We start from the raw sequence: 19,292 nt of genomic DNA, 5'->3' as shown, positions 1-19,292 counted from the left end.
AGTACAGTCTGTGGGTGAGATGTGTACTGCACTCTGCACATGACTACAGTTTGTGGGTGAGATGTGTTCTGCACATGTGGAACTGTGCACATGACTACAGTCTGTGGGTGAGATGTGTACTGCACTCTGCACATGACTACAGTCTCTGGGTGAGATGTGTACTGCACATGTGGAACTGTGCACATGACTACAGTCTGTGGGTGAGATGTGTACTGCACTCTGCACATGACAACAGTCTGTGGGTGAGATGTGTACTGCACATGTGGAACTGTGCACATGACTACAGTCTGTGGGTGAGATGTGTACTACACATGTGGATCTCTGCACATGACTACAGTCTGTGGGTGAGATGTGTACTACACTTGTGGAACTCTGCACATTATTACAGTCTGTGGGTGAGATGTGTTCTGCACATGTGGAACTCTGCACATTATTACAGTCTGTGGGTGAGATGTGTACTTCACATGTGGAACTCTGCACATGATCTACAGTCATGACTACATGACTACAGTCTGTGGTTGAGGTGTACTATACTTGTGGTTCTCTGCTGAGAACTATATATATAGTATAGGCAGTGGTTGAGATGTGTGTACTGTACTTGCAGAGCCTATTGCTGAGGACTATAGGACGGTGGTATGTCCCTTCATTGACGTCATTGATTATGAGAACTTTGCCTACCGGGCCCAGGACGAGGGAGCCAGGGGAGCCTTTGACTGGGAGTTCTTCTACAAACGGCTGCCCCTTTTGGACAGGGACAAGAAACACCCAGCTGAGCCCTTTGAGTGAGTGAGACATTGTTGGCTCCTTCTGGAACAGAACAAAATAACAAAGACCTGAATATCTCCAGCATTGATGGGTGCAATAGCCGAGTGGTTAAAGCTTTGGACTTTCAATCTGAGGGTCGCAGGTTCAAATCTCGTAACAGCACCTGGTGGGTAAAAAAAGTGGAGATTTTTCCAATATCCCAGGTTAACACATGTGCAGACCTGCTTGTGCCTGAACCCCCTTTGTGTGTATATATATGCAGAAATCAAATATGCACGTTAAAGATTCAATAATCCATGTAAGCGTTTCGTGGGTTTTGGACACAAGAACATACCCAGCATGCACATCCTAGAAAACAAAGTATGGCTGCATACATGATGAGATAAATAAAGAAAATGGTCATGTGCGTAAAATGTTACATGTCTGTCCTGAGTGAGTATGTGTGCATGCCTGAAATCTGATTTGAATGACACAGGACACGAATGACGAGTGCCTAATGGCAGCCGTCAGTCAGCTCTTCCTAGGTAGACAACCTGTTGTGCAAGTGACCCTGTTTTTTTTAAAGCTCTTAGAGCTTGGTCTCCAACTGAGGATTGGCGCTTTGTAAGTATCCATATCATTCATTATTCATTCATTGTGGCAAAGTGGTAAGCATCACAGACTAACAGATTGAGTGCACGGGTTCAAACCCTGTCAGAGGCAAACTGGGATTTTTTTGGTCCATGGTTGGGTGTCATACAGTGTTGAGTGTGGTGTGGGCCAGTTTGAAAGGCTAGCCCCATCAACTTCACGAGTGTTTCTTTGAGTGCTTTGCTCAAATTTTCTGACCAACACTGTAGGTGTCTATATCTCTCTGGTCAGTTTGATGCCAGGATATATTATGAAAGGAAGCTTAGAGTACAGTCATGATTTTTGTAACATCTTTCTCCTCCTCACATCATTCATCATCAGTTACAGAGGAACGGTCTTTAGTTCTGTTTTCACTTTTCTGTCGTTCATTTTCCATTTTCCTAAAACTAACTGTGGCTCTCCCAAACAGTGACAGAGGTCACGACTGCACATCTGATTCTAAACTTACTCAGTTGATGCAACAAGAACAGTTTCTGCTGTGCTTTCATACAAACAGGAAGATGTTGTGTTAACGTCCTAAGTGAATATGTTAGAAATATGCAAAGACAACAAAGAGCATTGTTCAGAATGCAATATTTGTTAATCAAAAGGACATTAAAAAAAAGTACACCTTTCAAGCAGACATACAAAGACTTCACTGAGACAAATTTATGCATTATATTTGATTCTTCCAATTCATTTGTCAGTGGTAGCAGTCTTAAGCAGAATGATCATTACGTCTGGCACAGTGACAAAGCCGTCATGAGTAGTTGTATCAGCACAGGTACTTCTGAGCACTGTTGAAGTGACACACTGTCAGTGCAGGGTCTCCTCTGATGTGTGACCTCATATTGATAGCTCTCTGTGGACTGCTGGCACTGGGGCTGCAGCAGATGAGCCTGGGTGTGGCTGTGCTTGGGAGACTAAGGATGAGCAGTGTTGGAGTAATGCTTCTGAAATGGACACTGGGGAAGCCAAAAAAAAAAAAAAAAATCAAACAGGAAACCAAACAAAACAAAAAACCATTGTCATGGTGATGTTACTTCTACTTTGTGTGTGTGTGTGTGTGAGTGTATACATGCGCTTGTGTGAGTATGTGTATGTTCGTGCATGTGATTGTATGTGTGTGAGGGTCATGGTTCGAATACTGCTATCGCCCTTTCTCTGAAGTTTGACTAAGAAATCAAACTGAGCGTCTAGTCGTTTGGATGAGACTATAAGCCGAGGTCCCGTGTGCAGGATGCACTTGGCACACTGAAAAAGAATCCATGGCAACAAGAGTGTTGTCCTCTGGCAAAATTCTGTAGAGGAAATCCACTTGGATAGGTACACAATTATGCATGCACTCAAGGCCTAACAAAGCATGTTGGTCATGTTGCTGGTCAGTGATGTAGCGCATATGGATTTGTCCGAATGCAGTGATTCCTCATTGAGAAACTGAAACTCTGTGTGTGTGTGTGTGTTTCCAGGAGTCCTGTGATGGCAGGGGGTCTGTTTGCCATCAGCCGGGAGTGGTTCTGGGAGATGGGTGGCTACGACCCAGGGTTGGACATCTGGGGCGGTGAACAGTATGAACTGTCCTTCAAGGTGAGGAAGTTGCAGGGTCAGACACGCATGCACGCACACACGCAAATGACCCTGAGTTTGTAAAGTGCTTAGAGCTTGGTCTCCGCCCAAGTATTGGTGCTATATAAATATCCATATCAAAATCAGAATACACAGGATACACATCCCTGAACAGACTTTGATTGTCTACATGGTTGGGTAAAAATAAAAATGGTCTTGCATGAGGAAATACAGAGGAAGAAGAAAAACAAACGCACCATATTTTTATAAAGTGAAACGGGAGACATTGGATTACCATATTGCTATGGTTTTGGGGCCATGATACCACTGCGTTACAGATGTGGCAGTGTCTGTTGATGTGAATATTGATGACATTACCGCAGTATCACTGTTTTGGCAGTGTCTGTTGATATACACACTGATAATATTACTGCAGTTGTGGAAGTGGAGGCCATATGGTGGATGCTGATACAAAAGATGATGTTACCTGTGTGTGACAGCTGTGGCAATGTGGAGGCCGTGTGGCGGATGCTGATACAAAAGATGATGTTACTTTGTGTGACAGCTGTGGCAGTGTGGAGGCCGTGTGGTGGATGCTGATACAATGTATGATGTTACTTTGTGTGACAGCTGTGGCAGTGTGGAGGCCGTATGGTGGATGCTGATACAAAAGATGATCTTACCTGTGTGTGACAGTCTGGAGGCCGTATGGTGGATGCTGATGCAAAAGATGATGTTACTTTGTGTGACATCTGTGGCAGTGTGGAGGCCGTATGGTGGATGCTGACACAAAAGATGATGTTACCTGTGTGTGACAGTGTGGAGGCCGTATGGTGGATGCTGATACAACGTATGATGTTACTTTGTGTGACAGGTGTGGCAGTGTGGAGGCCGTATGGTGGATGCTGATACAAAAGATGATGTTACCTGTGTGTGACAGCTGTGGCAGTGTGGAGGCCGTATGGTGGATGCTGATACAAAAGATGATGTTACCTGTGTGTGGCAGTGTGGAGGCCGTATGGTGGATGCTGATGCAAAAGATGATGTTACCTGTGTGTGGCAGTGTGGAGGCCGTTTGGTGTATGCTGATACAAAAGATGATGTTACCTGTGTGTGGCAGTGTGGAGGCCGTATGGTGGATGCTGATACAAAAGATGATGTTACCTGTGTGTGGCAGTGTGGAGACCGTATGGTGGATGCTGATACAAAAGATGATGTTACCTGTGTGTGGCAGTGTGGAGGCCGTATGGTGGATGCTGACACAAAAGATGATGTTACCTGTGTGTGTGACAGCTGTGGCAGTGTGGAGGCCGTATGGTGGATGCCCCTTGCTCCAGGATCGGTCACATCTACAGAAAGTTTGCTCCCTTCCCCAATCCAGGTGTCGGTGACTTTGTGGGCAGGGTGAGTTAGACAAGGGATAAGTTAAGATGAGACAAGATACTACAAGACAAGACAAAACAAGACAAGACAAGACGAGATACAACTTTATTGTCTGTAAATTTGCAGAAATTTGTCTTTTGGCTTGAGTACACGCAACATCATAGATGTTATTAAGCACAATCTAATTTTAGAACATGAACATAAGATAAGATAAGATAAGATAAGAATAACTTTATTATCTCCAGCTGGAGAAATTTGGTCAGGTGCATTATCACAACATAGACAAGTAAACAACATGGGGACCATAACTGTAAAAGCCAACAACAGCCCCTACAAATATTACGAAGATACAAATGTAAAACATATCACATACATCGTTTCATACATACATCCACACACTGCAGGTAATAACTAGTATTCTTAATGTAAAAACAGAAAGAATTAAGAAACATTATTTGAATATAATTATAAACATAGCCTACTATACTGCACATTGATTATAATAGACAGATAAGATAAGAATAAAGATGAATTGCGGAAAACCACAACCAGATAATCAGCACACACCCGCACCGCACCCCCCACCCCCCACCCACCCACCCCACACACGCGGATAACTTGATTAAACAAGAGTAATAAACATATGTTCTGAAATAAAAGCATTTCACATATTCGCTTTTAAAAACATTGCAATTAATTATTACATCGTAATTATTAAACAGAAATATATTTAGAATATGGAGACATATTCATTGTACATTCATCCTGCATATTGCACATTATTCTTCCTACATATTGCACATTCATTATAACCAATTGTCACGTTTTAAGCTCAGTTAACACACACACACACACACACACACCACAACTAGAACAAGGTACAGCCTATCATGCGCGGACTTTCACACATCTCACATGAGAGTGCGCACGCGCGCGCGCGCGCACACACACACACACACACACACACACACACACACACACACAGTTCTCAAGAATTTAAAAGGTGGATTGAACGTGGAATAAAAGTCTTCAGAGCTCTGGATTTCAACTTAAAAGTTCTGTAGCGTCGTCCTGATGGCAACAGCTCATAATACTTTGCTAAAATATGGGTGTCGTCAGTTGCTATCTGCCTGCTTTTTTTAACCACTCGACTTTCATACAGCTCTTGCATACTAGCTTGTTTCACTCCCACAATTTTACTGCATACACTCATGACATCGTTCAAAACACGCTTACTCCTCACTCCCAAACTTCCATACCAGCACATAAATGAAACTGTAAGCACGGACTTGATACAACATCGATAATAACTTTGAAGAATATTTGAATTTATACCAACATTTCTAAGCTTCTGTAAACAAAAAATTCTAGATTAAAACTGTTAAAACATGCTACACAATGAATTAAGTTTCTTCAGTTTAATGTCTTTTCACTCTCAAGTGATATCAGACAGGGGAGGGGGGTGGGTGTGGGGGAGTAGTGTGTGTGTATGTGACTTAAGTAATAGAATTAATGTTACGCAAGAAAAATAAAATCACACGTCATTGACACAGAAACACAAGATAAGGCAACATTCACCTCCCGCTGCACACAAACTACACACATACACACCCAACTACACCTTCCCTCCTCACACATGCACACATCAGTACACACTGGCAACAACATTACGCCAGCCATGCACATCATTATGAAGGTTAACATCTCAAAGAAAACATATATTATTCAATGAAATATAATGCAGACAAAAACATGCATACAGCGCAATCACTGCAAAAAAGCTTGTGAAGATTATAATGCATTGAAATGGGTTTATGAATAGGATTAATGTAGGCCACATAAAAAAGATTTCCTATAACACACAAAGAAAGAAAGAAAGAATAATCAAGTAAAATAGAATAGAATAAAATGAAATTAAAATGAAAAAAAACACAACTCAGATATCCTACTTGTTTTTTTCTCTTCCTAAATTACACTTCACTTTTTTTCTTCTTTCTCTTTCTCAGTGTTTTATACAGCCCTGTACTCTTTGTAATCTGCAAATTATGTGATTCACTGCATGCGGTCTAATTTGAAAATTTTGGTCTCTTTTTTTCTTTTTTATATATTAGAATTACCGGCGTGTGGCTGAAGTATGGATGGATGAATATGCGGAATACCTGTACAAAAAACGGCCACATTATCGCAACATTGACCCTGGTGACCTGAGTGAGCAGCGTGCTATCCGCACCAAACTGAAGTGCAAACCCTTCAAGTGGTTCATGGAGAACGTGGCCTTTGATCTTCCCAAGTATTATCCCCCTGTGGAGCCCCAGCCTTTGGCAGAGGGGGAGGTAAGTGCTTTAGGGAGTGGAAGCTTCATTTTTTTAGCTCTTCCATTCCCCCCTCCCCCCTTACCCTCCCCCCCCTCTCCCCCCCTCCCCCCACCAACTCCTTGTTGGGATTCTAGGGATTGTTTTGATACAAATGATATTCCCACTTTTTGGAAAAAATCTGTGTCAGAAATTTCTTCTTTTCTTTTCTGTCTCTTTGTTTATGGTTTTTGACTCACTTGTGTAAACAAAGTGAGTCTATGTTTCAACCTGGTGTTCGGTTGTCTGTGTTTGTGTGTGTGTATGTCTGTGTGTCCGTGGTAAACTTTAACATTGCCATTTTCTCTGCAAATACTTTATCAGTTGACACCAAATTTGGTATAAAAATAGGAAAAATTCAGTTCTTTCCAGTCATCTTGTTTAAAACAATATTGCACCTCTGGGATGGGCACAAAAAAATAAAAATAGAAGCCAAATTATATGCAAACTGAATTTACTGTTATATATATATATTTTTTTTATTCTCTAAACTTGGCACTTTGATCTGATATTCTGACACAACAACAAGAACAGTCATTTTTATCATTGACTTACTTGTGTAAACAAAGTTAGTCTATGTTTTAACCCGATGTTCGGTTGTGTGTGTGTGTGTGTGTTTCCGTGGTAAACTTTAACATTGCCATTCTCTCTGCAAATACTTTGTCAGTTGACACCAAATTTGGCATGAAAATAGGAAAAGTTCAGTTCTTTACAGTCATCTTGTTTAAAACAATATTTTACGTCTGGGATGGGCACAAAAAAATTAAAAAGAAGCCAAATTATATGCAAACTGAATTTACTGTTATATTTATATTTTTTTTATTCTCTAAACTTGGCACTTTTTTTATTCTCTAAACTTGGCACTTTGATCTGATAATCTGACTCAACAACAAGAGCAGTCATTTCTATCATTTTTTGTTCAAACAGGAACTTCTTTTGCTAAGCATGGAAGTTATATTTATTTTGCATGTCTTTGGTGTAGATAGCAAAAAAGGGAAATTAATCTGTAATTAATGCTAGGGGGGTTAATTTGCTTTAAACTGATCTTTCTCATCTTAAACATTACATTTTGAAATTATACTCAGTACATTAAAAGCTTGTGTGTTTTACTCTCAGTGTATAGGGCTTTCACTGTGTTCATTTGCCCAAGTGGTCTTTTTCGGAAAATACTAAAATCAGTACTATGAGTTGACTTTATAGATCTATTGGCTGAGACCTGAAGGTCATGGGCAAAAATCAATTGCGTACACATATTTATACATATTCAAAGCGCGTGCTCGCAAGCTCGAAGGGCGACATTTTGTTTCAAGTAGTTGACCTGCCCATTCAATCCAATATTCAATCGACAAAAGCACGATAACATGTGATGGAAAGTTGGAGAAGGAGACCATTAAATATTTATTCAGAGAAAGATTTGTGAATGCCTCATCACTTACTGGATTATGCCCCAAACTGCCATAAAAATATCAACAAAATCAGTCAGAATTCACAGTTAAAAATAATAAACCACGAGAGTTAATACCCTTGATGAAACATGAAAATTTCCAGTCTTTACTTTTTTTCAAAATGAAGTCCTTTTCACTTCAAACGACGTTTAGAAGTACTCGTACTTGGCTCTACATGTTATTGGTTTAACAAAATACTCAATTTTCATATCAACTTTAAAACTATAAAATTAGATGGTAAAATGGGGCGTCATTTACCCCGAGACTGATGTCAGTCATGCTTGTAGCAGACGATGCTTGTTACACACTGTGTTCGACAACACATGAAGGCGGTAGAGAAGGGAAAGAAGAAGAACAACAACAACGGCAGAGACAGCAACCACTGATGAAGTCAGTCAGCCATCCACCCTCAAAACTGACCAGTCTGACAACTCCCCACTGGCTCAGTTTCTGCATCAGCGGCAGACTACCCCGGGCCTGCACTACGAAAACGACACCAGACTTGACAACACAGTGTCAGACGTCTTTGAAACACAGCCATCCTGAACAACAGATCCTGTCAACTTGATATCATCTTTATAATCAAGACCAGAACACGTGTGGGTTGAATCAGTATTATTCATATCATACAATTTGATATAGATCTGAATACTATGACATGTCTTGTGAATTTGAACTTTGATATTGAATTTCTTCAAACTCCTCACACACACACACACGCACACACACACACACACACACACACACACACACACACACACACACACACACACACACACACACATGAGAGAGAGAGAGAGATAACAAGAAAAAAATCTTTATACCTGAGGATACATAAATATTTATTAAATGAAAGAGTTGTTTGTTGTGCTCACATGTGTGTATCTGTGTGTGTGTGTGTGTGTGTGTGTGTGTGTGTGAGGTTCTGTAACAATAATTGTGCATATATATATATTATGTATTTGTGTACACATGTTTTGAGCAAGCACAGAATAGATTCAAATGTGGAATGTATTTACTGAATTAGAGGTGCATGATGACAGAGAGAGAGAGAGAGAGAGAGAGAGAGATTACAAGAAAAAAATATTTATACATGAGGATACTTAGATATTTATTAAATGAAAGAGTTATTTGTTGTGTTCACATGTGTGTATCTGTGTGTGTGTGTGTGTGTGTGAAGTTCTGTAACAATAATATATTATGACTGATAGCAGTTTACATAACTGTTTTCAGACTGCTGGGAAACAGACCCTGGCCTGACTGATCCATTCAGGGGGGGGAGAGGGGGGGGGGGGTTGAACCATGCATCTTGTGTATGGAATGTAACTGAACTTTATTTCTTATATGAAATTGAATCCTTTTTCACTTAAACAAAAAGCAAATTTGAGTTTGAACAATCATTTGAAACAAATAGCCATACACGTTGTTAATATCTATATTTATTTTTAAAGCAAATTTGAGTTTGAACAATCATTTGAAACACATAGGCATGCACATTGTTAATATCTATATTTATTTTTTCACACTGTATTACACTTTTTCTCAACAATTATAAGCTTATAATTATGTATTTGATAGAAAAAGAGTGACTGTTTTAAAAAATGGTCTAGATTATGAAGTAATTATATATATATATATATATATATATATATATATATATATATATATATAGATAGATAGATAGATAGATAGATAGATAGATAGATATGTATATATATGTATGTATGAATATGTGTGTGTGTGTGTGTGTGTGTGTGTGTGTGTGTGTTGTGTCTTTCTGAATCAGGATTATCACAAAAATCTGTAATATGATGAAATGTGTTGTGAATGTCATTTTTTCTGATACTAATTGTAATCATAAAGCAGACAGACACATTGTTAATACCCATATTGAGTTTTTTCACATTGTATTAATTGTTTTCTCTATGATTAACAAAAAGTTCAGTTACATCTTATATATTTATACAAGTGTACCTATCTTGTGTGTGTCTGTATGTTGGTCACACTTAGGTGCATTTCCTCTTTCATGTAAACAAAAGCAAGTATGAGTTAGAAGTGATTTTTTTTTTCCTTTGTGACTTAACTTTGAAAAAAAAAGTGAAAAAAAAAAAGAAAAAAAAAAAGTAAACAATGTGAAATCCAGCACAACTTTGTGTGGTCTATATTTCTGTGTTGGGAGGTGCACATGACTTTTGTTTTGCAATTGATTTTTTGTGTTTTGTCAATTGTTGTAGTAAGTGCATGTCACAAGTGAGTCTTGAAGGCCTTGCCTCTCTTGTTTTTTGTTCAAACAGGAACTTCTTTTGCAAAGCATGGAAGTTATGTTTATTTTGCATGTAAAAGCTTGTGTGTTTTACTCTCAGTGTACAGGGCTTTCACAATGTTCATTTGCCCAAGTGGTCTTTTTCGGAAAATACTAAAATCAGTACTACTAGTGGACTTTATAGATCTATTAGCTGAGCCCTGAAGGTCATGGGCAAAAATCATTTGCGTACATATATTTATACATATTCAAAGCGCATGCTCATATTCCTCGCGCTGCAAAGGGTGACATTTTGTTTCAAGTAGTTGACCTGCCCGTTTAATCCAATAGTCAATACACGATAACATGTGATGGAAAGTTGGAGAAGGAGACCGTTAAATATTTATTCAGAGAAAGATTTGTGAACGCCTCATCACTTACTGGATTATGCCCCAAACTGCCATAAAAATATCAACAAAATCAATCGGAATCACCACTATTCTTTGTCAGTTAAAAATAATAAACCACGAGAGTTAATACCCTTGATGAAACATGAAAATTTCCAGTCTTGACTTTCCTCAAAATTAAGTCCTTTTCACTTCATACGACGTTTAGAAGTACTCGTACTTGGCTCTACATGTTATTGGTTTAACAAAATACTCAATTTTCACATCAACTTTAAAACTATAAAATTAGATGGTAAAATGGGGCGTCATTTACCCCGAGACTGATGTGTGTCATGCTTGTAGCAGACGATGCTTGTTACACACTGTGTTCGACAACACATGAAGGCGGTAGAGAAGGGAAAGAAGAAGAACAACAACAACGGCAGAGACAGCAACCACTGATGAAGTCAGTCAGCCATCCACCCTCAAAACTGACCAGTCTGACAACTCCCCACTGGCTCAGTTTCTGCATCAGCGGCAGACTACCCTGGGCCTGCACTACGAAAACGACACCAGACTTGACAACACAGTGTCAGACGTCTTTGAAACACAGCCATCCTGAACAACAGATCCTGTCAACTTGATATCATCTTTATAATCAAGATAAGAACATGTGTGGGTTGAATCAATATTATTCATATCATACAATTTAATATATATCTGAATACTATGACATGTCTTGTGAATTTGAACTTTGATATCAAATTTCTTCAAACTCGCTCACACACACACGCACACACACACACACACACACAGAGTCTATAGTGACATTACAGTAATACAATTTGTTATAATATTATATTGTTTGTATGCACATGTTTTGAGCAAAAAATAGATTCAAATGTGGAATGTATATGTATTTACTAAATTAGATGTGTATGGCAGAGAGAGGGAGAGAGATAACAAGAGAAAATTCTTTATTCATGAGGAGGATAGATATATGATAAATGAAAGATGTTTGTTGTGTTGATGTGTGTGTGAGTGTGTGTGTGTGTGTGTGTGTGTGTGTGTGTGTGTGTGTGTGTTTTAGGCTCTGTAACAGTGATAAAGTATGACTGATAGCAGTCTACATAAATGATTTTAGACTGCTGGGAAACAGACCTTGGCTTGACTGACCCACTCCATGGGTTTGAACCATTGGCAATAATATTAATTGCCTTGAAAATGTTCAGTATTGTGCAGAATACTTGGGTTTAGTATGTGCTAGTGTGGGGTGGGAGAGAAGTGGGATTTGTTCCAGTGTAGTGACATTACAGTAATACAATTTGTAATATTATGTATTTGTGTACACATGTTTTGATCACTAAATAGTTTCAAATGTGGAATGTATTTACTAAATTAGATGGGTATGAGAGAGATCACAAGAGAAAATTCTTTATTCATGAAGATAATAGATATATGATAAATGAAAGTTGTTTGTTGTGTTCATATATATGTCTGTCTTTCTGTGTGTGTGTGTGTGTGTGTGTGTGTGTGTTAGGCTCTGTAACAATGATATAGTATGACTGATAGCAGTCTGTATAACTGATTTTAGACTGCTGGGAAACATACCTTGGCCACACACACACACACACACACACACACACACACACAGTATATAGTGACATTACAGTAATACAATTTGTAATATTATGTAGTTTGTGTACACATGTTTTGAGCACAAAGTAGATCCAAATGTGGAATGTATTGACTAAATTTAAATGTGTATGAGAAAGAGACAGAGAGAGATTACAAGATAAAATTCTTTATTCATGAGGATGATAGATATATGATAAATGAAAGTTGTTTGTTGTGTTCATATATATGTCTGTCTGTCTGTGTGTGTGTGTGTGTGTGTGTGTGTGTGTGTGTGTGTGTGTGTGTGTGTGTGTGTGTGTGTGTGTGTTTTAGGCTCTGTAACAATGATATAGTATGACTGATAGCAGGCTATATAACTGATTTTAGACTGCTGGGAAACATACCTTGGCCACACACACACACACACACACACACACACACACACACACACACACACACACACAGAGTATATAGTGACATTACAGTAATACAATTTGTAATATTATGTAGTTTGTGTACACATGTTTTGAGCACAAAATAGCTTCAAATGTGGAATGTATTTACTAAAATAGATGTGTATGAGAAAGAGACAGAGAGAGATTACAAGATAAAATTCTTTATTCATGAGGATGATAGATATATGATAAATGAAAGTTTGTTGTGTTTATATATATATATATATATATATATATATATATATATATATATATATTGTGTGTGTGTGTTAGGCTTTGTAACAATGATATAGTATGACTGATAGCAGTCTCCATAACTGATTTTAGACTGCTGGGACACAGGCCTTGGCTTGACTGACCCACTCCATGGGTTTGAACCATTGGCAATAATATTAATTGCCTTGAAAATGTTCAGTATTGTGCAGAATACTTGGGTTTAGTATGTGCTAGTGTGGGGTGGGAGAGAAGTTGGATTTGTTCCAGTATAGTGACATTACAGTAATACAATTTGTAATATATATTTGTGTACACATGTTTTGAGCGCAAAATAGATTCAAATGTGGAATTATTTACTGAATTAGAGGTGCACAAGAGAGAGAGAGAGAGAGAGAGAGAGAGAGATTACAAGAAAAAATCTTTATACATGAGGATACATAGATATTTATTAAATGAAAGAGTTGTTTGTTGTGTTCACATGTGTGTATCTGTGTGTGTCTATGTGTGCATGTGTGTCAGGTTCTGTAACAATAATAATTTATATTATGACTAATAGCAGTTTACATTACTGATTTCAGACTGCTGGGAAACATACCCTGGCCTGACTGATCCATTCCAGGGGGTTGAACCATCTTGTGTATGGAATGTAACTGAACTTTATTACTTATATGAAGCTGAATCCTTTTTCACTAAAAACAAAAAGCAAATTTGAGTTTGAGCAATCATTTGAAACAAATAGGTATGCACATTGTTAATATCAATAATTTTTTTTTCACACTGTATTACACTTTTTCTCAACAATTATAAACTTATAATTCAGTAATTAACAGTTTTTGTTTTTCATACATAGTAAAAAGCTCACTGTTCAGTTACATCTGAACTATATTTATCATTTGAATTTTGACTTTCATGTCATTATATATATATATATATATATATATATATTTATATTTATATATGTTGGGTCTTACTGAATCAGGGTTATCACAAAAATCTGTGATATTATGAAAATATGTTGTGAATGTCATTTTTTCTATTGTAATTATAAAGCAGACAGGCACATTGTTAATACCCATATTGAGTTTTTTCACATTGTATTAATTGTTTTCTCTGTGATTAAGCGTATAGTGCATTACATAATAGTTTAACAAAAAGTTCAGTCACATCTTATATATTTATACAAGTATGTAACTTAACTTTATTACCTATCTTGTGTGTGTCTGTGTATGTTGGTCACACTTAGGTGCATTTCCTCTTTCATTTAAACAAAAGGAAGTGTGAGTTAGAATTTTTTTTTTTCCCTTTGTGACTTTAATTTTGAAAATAATAAGTGAAAAAAAATAAATAAATAAACAATATGAAATCCAGCACAACTTTGTGTGGTCTATATTTCTGTGTTGGGAGGTGCACATGACTTTTGTTTTGCAATTGATTTTTTGTGTTTTGATTCAGTTGTTGTAGTAAGTGCATGTCACAAGTGAGTCTTGAAGGCCTTGCCTCTCTTGTGTTCTTTTCTTTCAGTCACCTCCTCCTCGTTTTCTGCCATGCTGATCGTTTGACGTGTACTCTTCATTGGAGAGCCTTTGATGTTATTTGTCTCTTTCTGGGCTTGATAACTGGGCATTCTTTCCGTGCTGTATTCTATTTTGTGTCTGGAACATGAGAGTTGCCCACTGGCATTTTTGGATTTTGTTGGCCTGTTATTAGATATCATTTTGTGTGCCATGTTTTATTATGTTTGTGTTTATTAGATATTATTTTAAGTGTCATGTATTATTATGTTTGTGTTCAGGTTACTTTTTTTTGTAATCCTCTGGCAAACAAGTTATGGAATGATGAATGTCAGAGGTGTGTGCTTGGTTTGTTTGCATGGATATAGCTGCAGTTGCCTAATTTTCTTTACCATTCTTTTTTTTTCAGGTTCTACAGGATCAGTTTGTCTGTTCCTTGATCTTTAGTCACATTGACAACTGTAGTTCACTTCGTTCTGGTTTGCCTTTTGATTTGTTGTCATGCCTTCAGATAACTTTGAATAATACTGCAAGAATCATTTTCAGAAAGTCGAAAAAAGATCACATTACCCCACCCTCATGTCAGCTTCATTGGTGACTCATCCAGTACAGAATTTAGTGCAAAATTGCCACATTGGTTTATCACCACTTTGAAGGATCTCTCCCATCTTACTTATCTTCTGTCCTTTGTACTTACACCCTTTCCCGTTCTCTCAGGTCTACTGTTGAGAAGCTCCTTCAAGTCCCAAAAACCTCCTCAAAGACATTTGGCCAAAAGGCATCTTCTGAATGACTGTCTCAGCAACGACATACGTGGGTTCGGTCAAGATAAAAAGTCAATCCCGTTCTCAGAGAGTGAGCCATCAAGCTTTTCTTACGCCTAAGAATGTTCCCCTTTAGGGGAAAAAGCACTTTGATGATATTCCCGTCATCCTTGTTTTAACTGATCTGACTATGCGTCTGCTGTGCATCTGGTCTGTCTCCTGTATAAAGAATTAGGTCAACAGATCAGTGACAAAAAAGCGTGAAAAAGTAAAACACATGATTCCCAACTATTGTCTGTCAATCCTAAGTTGAAAAAAAATGATGGATGATTGGCTGTTGCCATTCCTGGCAGTTGATTGACAGGTGTGTGCCACGCCCCTGTGCCACGACCTATTGTCTTACACCACTCCTCTATTTCTCACCACCACCACCCCCCCCCCTTCTCAAATTGCTTGAAAGAACAGTACTTTTACTGTCAGTCATGGTCACTTGCTAGGAAAGAAAGTCTGATTGGATAGATGGATTGAAAAAAGACTCAGATGTTGTCAGTTTTGTCACTGTCATTGTCAACATCTTCAAGTTCAAACGTATCATAAGAGTAGAAAGATAGACGAACACATTGGGTTAATGCATCAGTCAGGCATCTGCTCTTTTCAAAATTTATTTTTTAGCAGACACGGTGTAGTTTTTATGGATTGGTCTACAAGCTTTGATATGTCTCAAAAAAAGTGTGTGTGTTTGTGGCGTGTGTGTGTTTGGGTGTGTGTGTGTGTTTGTGTGTGGATGTGTGGTGTGTGAGTGTCTGCATTTGTGTTGTGTGTGTCTGTCTGTGTGTGTCTATGTGTGGCAGTGTGAGCCATAAAAAAAGAAAAAAAAAGTCAATAAATATCAAAAACAAAAAAAAGATTAAATTGAAAAAAAAAAAAGTATTTAACCCCTAGGCTGCCTAGAACTCGTCATAGCAAGCATGTACGCTTCGCTGCCACAGTGACGAGATAACTCGTCATCGAAATATTCTGACTTTTCCCTGCTTTGCGTTCAGTTTGTTGACAAAAATGCTGGTAGCTTTAGCTTGGGGAATCTTTCTGGATTCTATTCATAGCTAGAAACCCCATCTACGTCATGAAGAAGTCCTTTATTTGAACATTTTGGTTGGGTTACTGTCCCAGTGTTTGCCTGGCTCCTCTCCTCGCTCGCTCAACAAAATGTCGGACTGACGCCGTGCTCAAGACATGCGATTGTAGCGAACTAAATCAACCAAGATTGCTTTCTTTTGCTGATGCTCAGAAAGAATTGAAGCGTAAACTTGAAGAAGACAGTGATGAACATTTATAGGACGATTTGATAGAAAATAAAGGGAGCAGTCAAGAGAGTGGCCAAGATATGACTATCAGTGAGTGATGCCAGCTGGGCAAACCTTAGCAGATGACAGAAACTGACTGAATTATTAGCAGGACAGTGTGAGCGATTTTCTTGGCACAAAGCCAACGCGGTCTGATGAGAACTGGATAAAGTGACTGTGTGAGAGGGGTGAAGAGGAGGGGGATGGAGACTGAGGAGGCGTGGCCTCTCATCCACATTATCACTTGGAGAAGTCACAATGCATTTTATATCTATCTTTTTTCTTTTTTCTTTTTTTTTTTATTGTGGTTGTTCTAGTATGATTTTGTGTATGCAGATATCCATTTGTCCAGAAAATATGATATTTTAGTGCAAAATACCTGACTAATGTTAGTAATAAACAAGTTGAAAATGTGACAAAAAACAAAACACTGATTTCAAAACAACAGCATGTCACTAAAAATATATAAAATGGGAAAACATGTGTTTTGTATTCTTTATTCATTTACCTTTCAGAAAATATTTACTTTTATGGGTCTTTCTCCAGTAACAAAGAGCACAGAATTTTTTGAAAATTTATACCCGTTTTTTGTTAAAAAAAACACAACAAAACAAAACAAAAAAACCTGGCAAATAGATTTCACTTAAATCTTATTTTCCTGGCAGCGAAAGGGTTAATATATAAATGAATAAAACCCAGGGGTTATTTCCCTTAGAAAATAAATGAAGGCTTAGTTGCTCACATTAAATTTATAATTTGCAGGATCCCACCGCACCCACAACTCACTCACTTGACTAACGAGTAAGACAGAACAACACACAGATAGACAAACAACAATATCAACACCCAGTCACACTGTCCAAACAGGATACCATACCAAAATTTATAAAACAAATATACAGCCTCACTGACAAGACACAAATTATAACAGAGACTGCTTCATATTCAAACAACCATTTATTAATCAAGGAGTATTTTAGAAGGGGCTTATGGGGTGGACAATGTGGAAAAAAACCCCACACACACAAAAAAACAAAAACAAGAACACACGACCATGCACCTCTAACTTCTCCCACAATTATTTCACAAACAAAAAAAAACTACAACCCCCCCCCCCCCCCCCCCCCCCCCCCCAAAAAAAAAACCAAAAAAACCCCACAGTTCCTCCTATTAACAAAACCCAGTCCCAAAATTTGGCAAATCCTAATCTTTACCCCTTACTAAACCCAAATTTTGCTGTTCCTACTCCCAATCATAATCCCTCTAAAAAAAAAACCTAAAAAAACCCGCTGCCGCCGCCCCTCATTATAACAACAGGCTAAACTAATACAGGGTGCAGGAAGCCCCTCTTTATAACAACAGGCTAAACTAATACAGGGTGCAGGAAGCCCCTCTTTATAACAACAGGCTAAACTAATACAGGGTGCAGGAAGCCCCTCTTTATAACAACAGGCTAAACTAATACAGGGTGCAGGACATGGCAGCTTCTCGGCGTCTTTGTAAAAACTAAAATCAGACTATTCACATCAAATTTAAAGTATAATCCATAGAATTATTCATATAACAAAAATAATCCTAAAAATAAAATTAAAATACTCTTCAGTATTACAAATATTCTTGGTTAATGAATTAAAAAGAAAAGCATTGATAATAACAATTTAGCTTCCAAATCTTTTGACCTCAGTAATCTACAACACAACAAACAGGAGGTAATCGGAACTTCAGTCCACACTACCACATCCTCCCCAGCTATATTAACTTGCTCCGAAGGTTAACCAACCAAAAAAAAAAAATTAAGGAACGTGTTTCAAAAACTAACCAAAAATCATTATTTAATTAACTCGTCCCCAGTTCAGCTGCACCTGTGTGCTCTGTCCCCAAGCAGGAAAAGTGTGGCTTGCCTTTGTTCAAATTACATGCTCAACCCATCCACTATGTCTGCTGATTAAGGATAGCATTCACAGCTATTTCCTTATCACAAAGTGGAACCCTTCTCAACAGTAGTCAACCCCCTACAGGCCTACATGATTCATTGACAGAGCAACTAACTTGTTAGTAATTAAACTAAGAACAAGCACACCAATAGACATCTCAATGTTAACAGATAAAGGGAGAGTATTTACTACTGTTCCCTCATCACAAAGCGGCCATCTGTCACCTTCCTACTGAACATGAACATGTATACCACAACCATTTGTCACTTGCTAGAATTGTAACCAAAAACAAGCTCTACTTACCCTCTGGACGACAAAACATCAGTTAGCTATCCAACGTTCACCAGCCACATTTCTGGTAAAAATCTTATTAAGTGCTTTTGTAGCACTTGAAGTATACCAAACAAAAAATAAACATACAAGGTCTTTTTCAAAGCCCAAGCATTTTACAAAAAAATTACAAACTTTTCCAAACAAAACACACAAAAAACAGTTCACATATATGCACAAGTGGCTTAGCAGTCTTTTACTGCACCCCCATGCTGCCAAAACTTGAGGGATAGGCCTATTCTTAGTGTGGACACATCGATGGCTCCATTGGAACCGCAGCAGTCTATCTCATCCAGGTAACCAGTATTGGTGTCAGAAGGGGTTATCTAGAGGAGACAACCAGTCACTGTTCCGATGGGGCATTTCCCTGAATTT

General features: G+C 38.1%; 1 protein-coding gene across 2 annotated transcripts in view; it reads left to right on the top strand.

Annotated features, from left to right (window-relative positions):
* Nucleotides 1-19,292, top strand: part of LOC143284013 (putative polypeptide N-acetylgalactosaminyltransferase 10) — a 43,030-nt gene that overhangs the window by 9,196 nt on the left and 14,542 nt on the right. For both annotated transcript variants that reach the window (XM_076590550.1, XM_076590551.1), the window contains exons 7-10: nucleotides 605-782; nucleotides 2,844-2,961; nucleotides 4,234-4,344; nucleotides 6,435-6,656. In XM_076590550.1, the coding sequence (XP_076446665.1) occupies nucleotides 605-782; nucleotides 2,844-2,961; nucleotides 4,234-4,344; nucleotides 6,435-6,656 (629 nt within the window). The remainder of the gene's footprint in view (nucleotides 1-604; nucleotides 783-2,843; nucleotides 2,962-4,233; nucleotides 4,345-6,434; nucleotides 6,657-19,292) is intronic.

This window comes from Babylonia areolata, chromosome 7, assembly GCF_041734735.1.
Source record: "Babylonia areolata isolate BAREFJ2019XMU chromosome 7, ASM4173473v1, whole genome shotgun sequence".
Taxonomy (NCBI): Eukaryota; Metazoa; Mollusca; class Gastropoda; order Neogastropoda; family Buccinidae; genus Babylonia; species Babylonia areolata.
The sequence above is the reverse complement of the archived record's forward strand: the minus strand, read 5'-3'. Positions and strand labels throughout refer to the sequence as shown.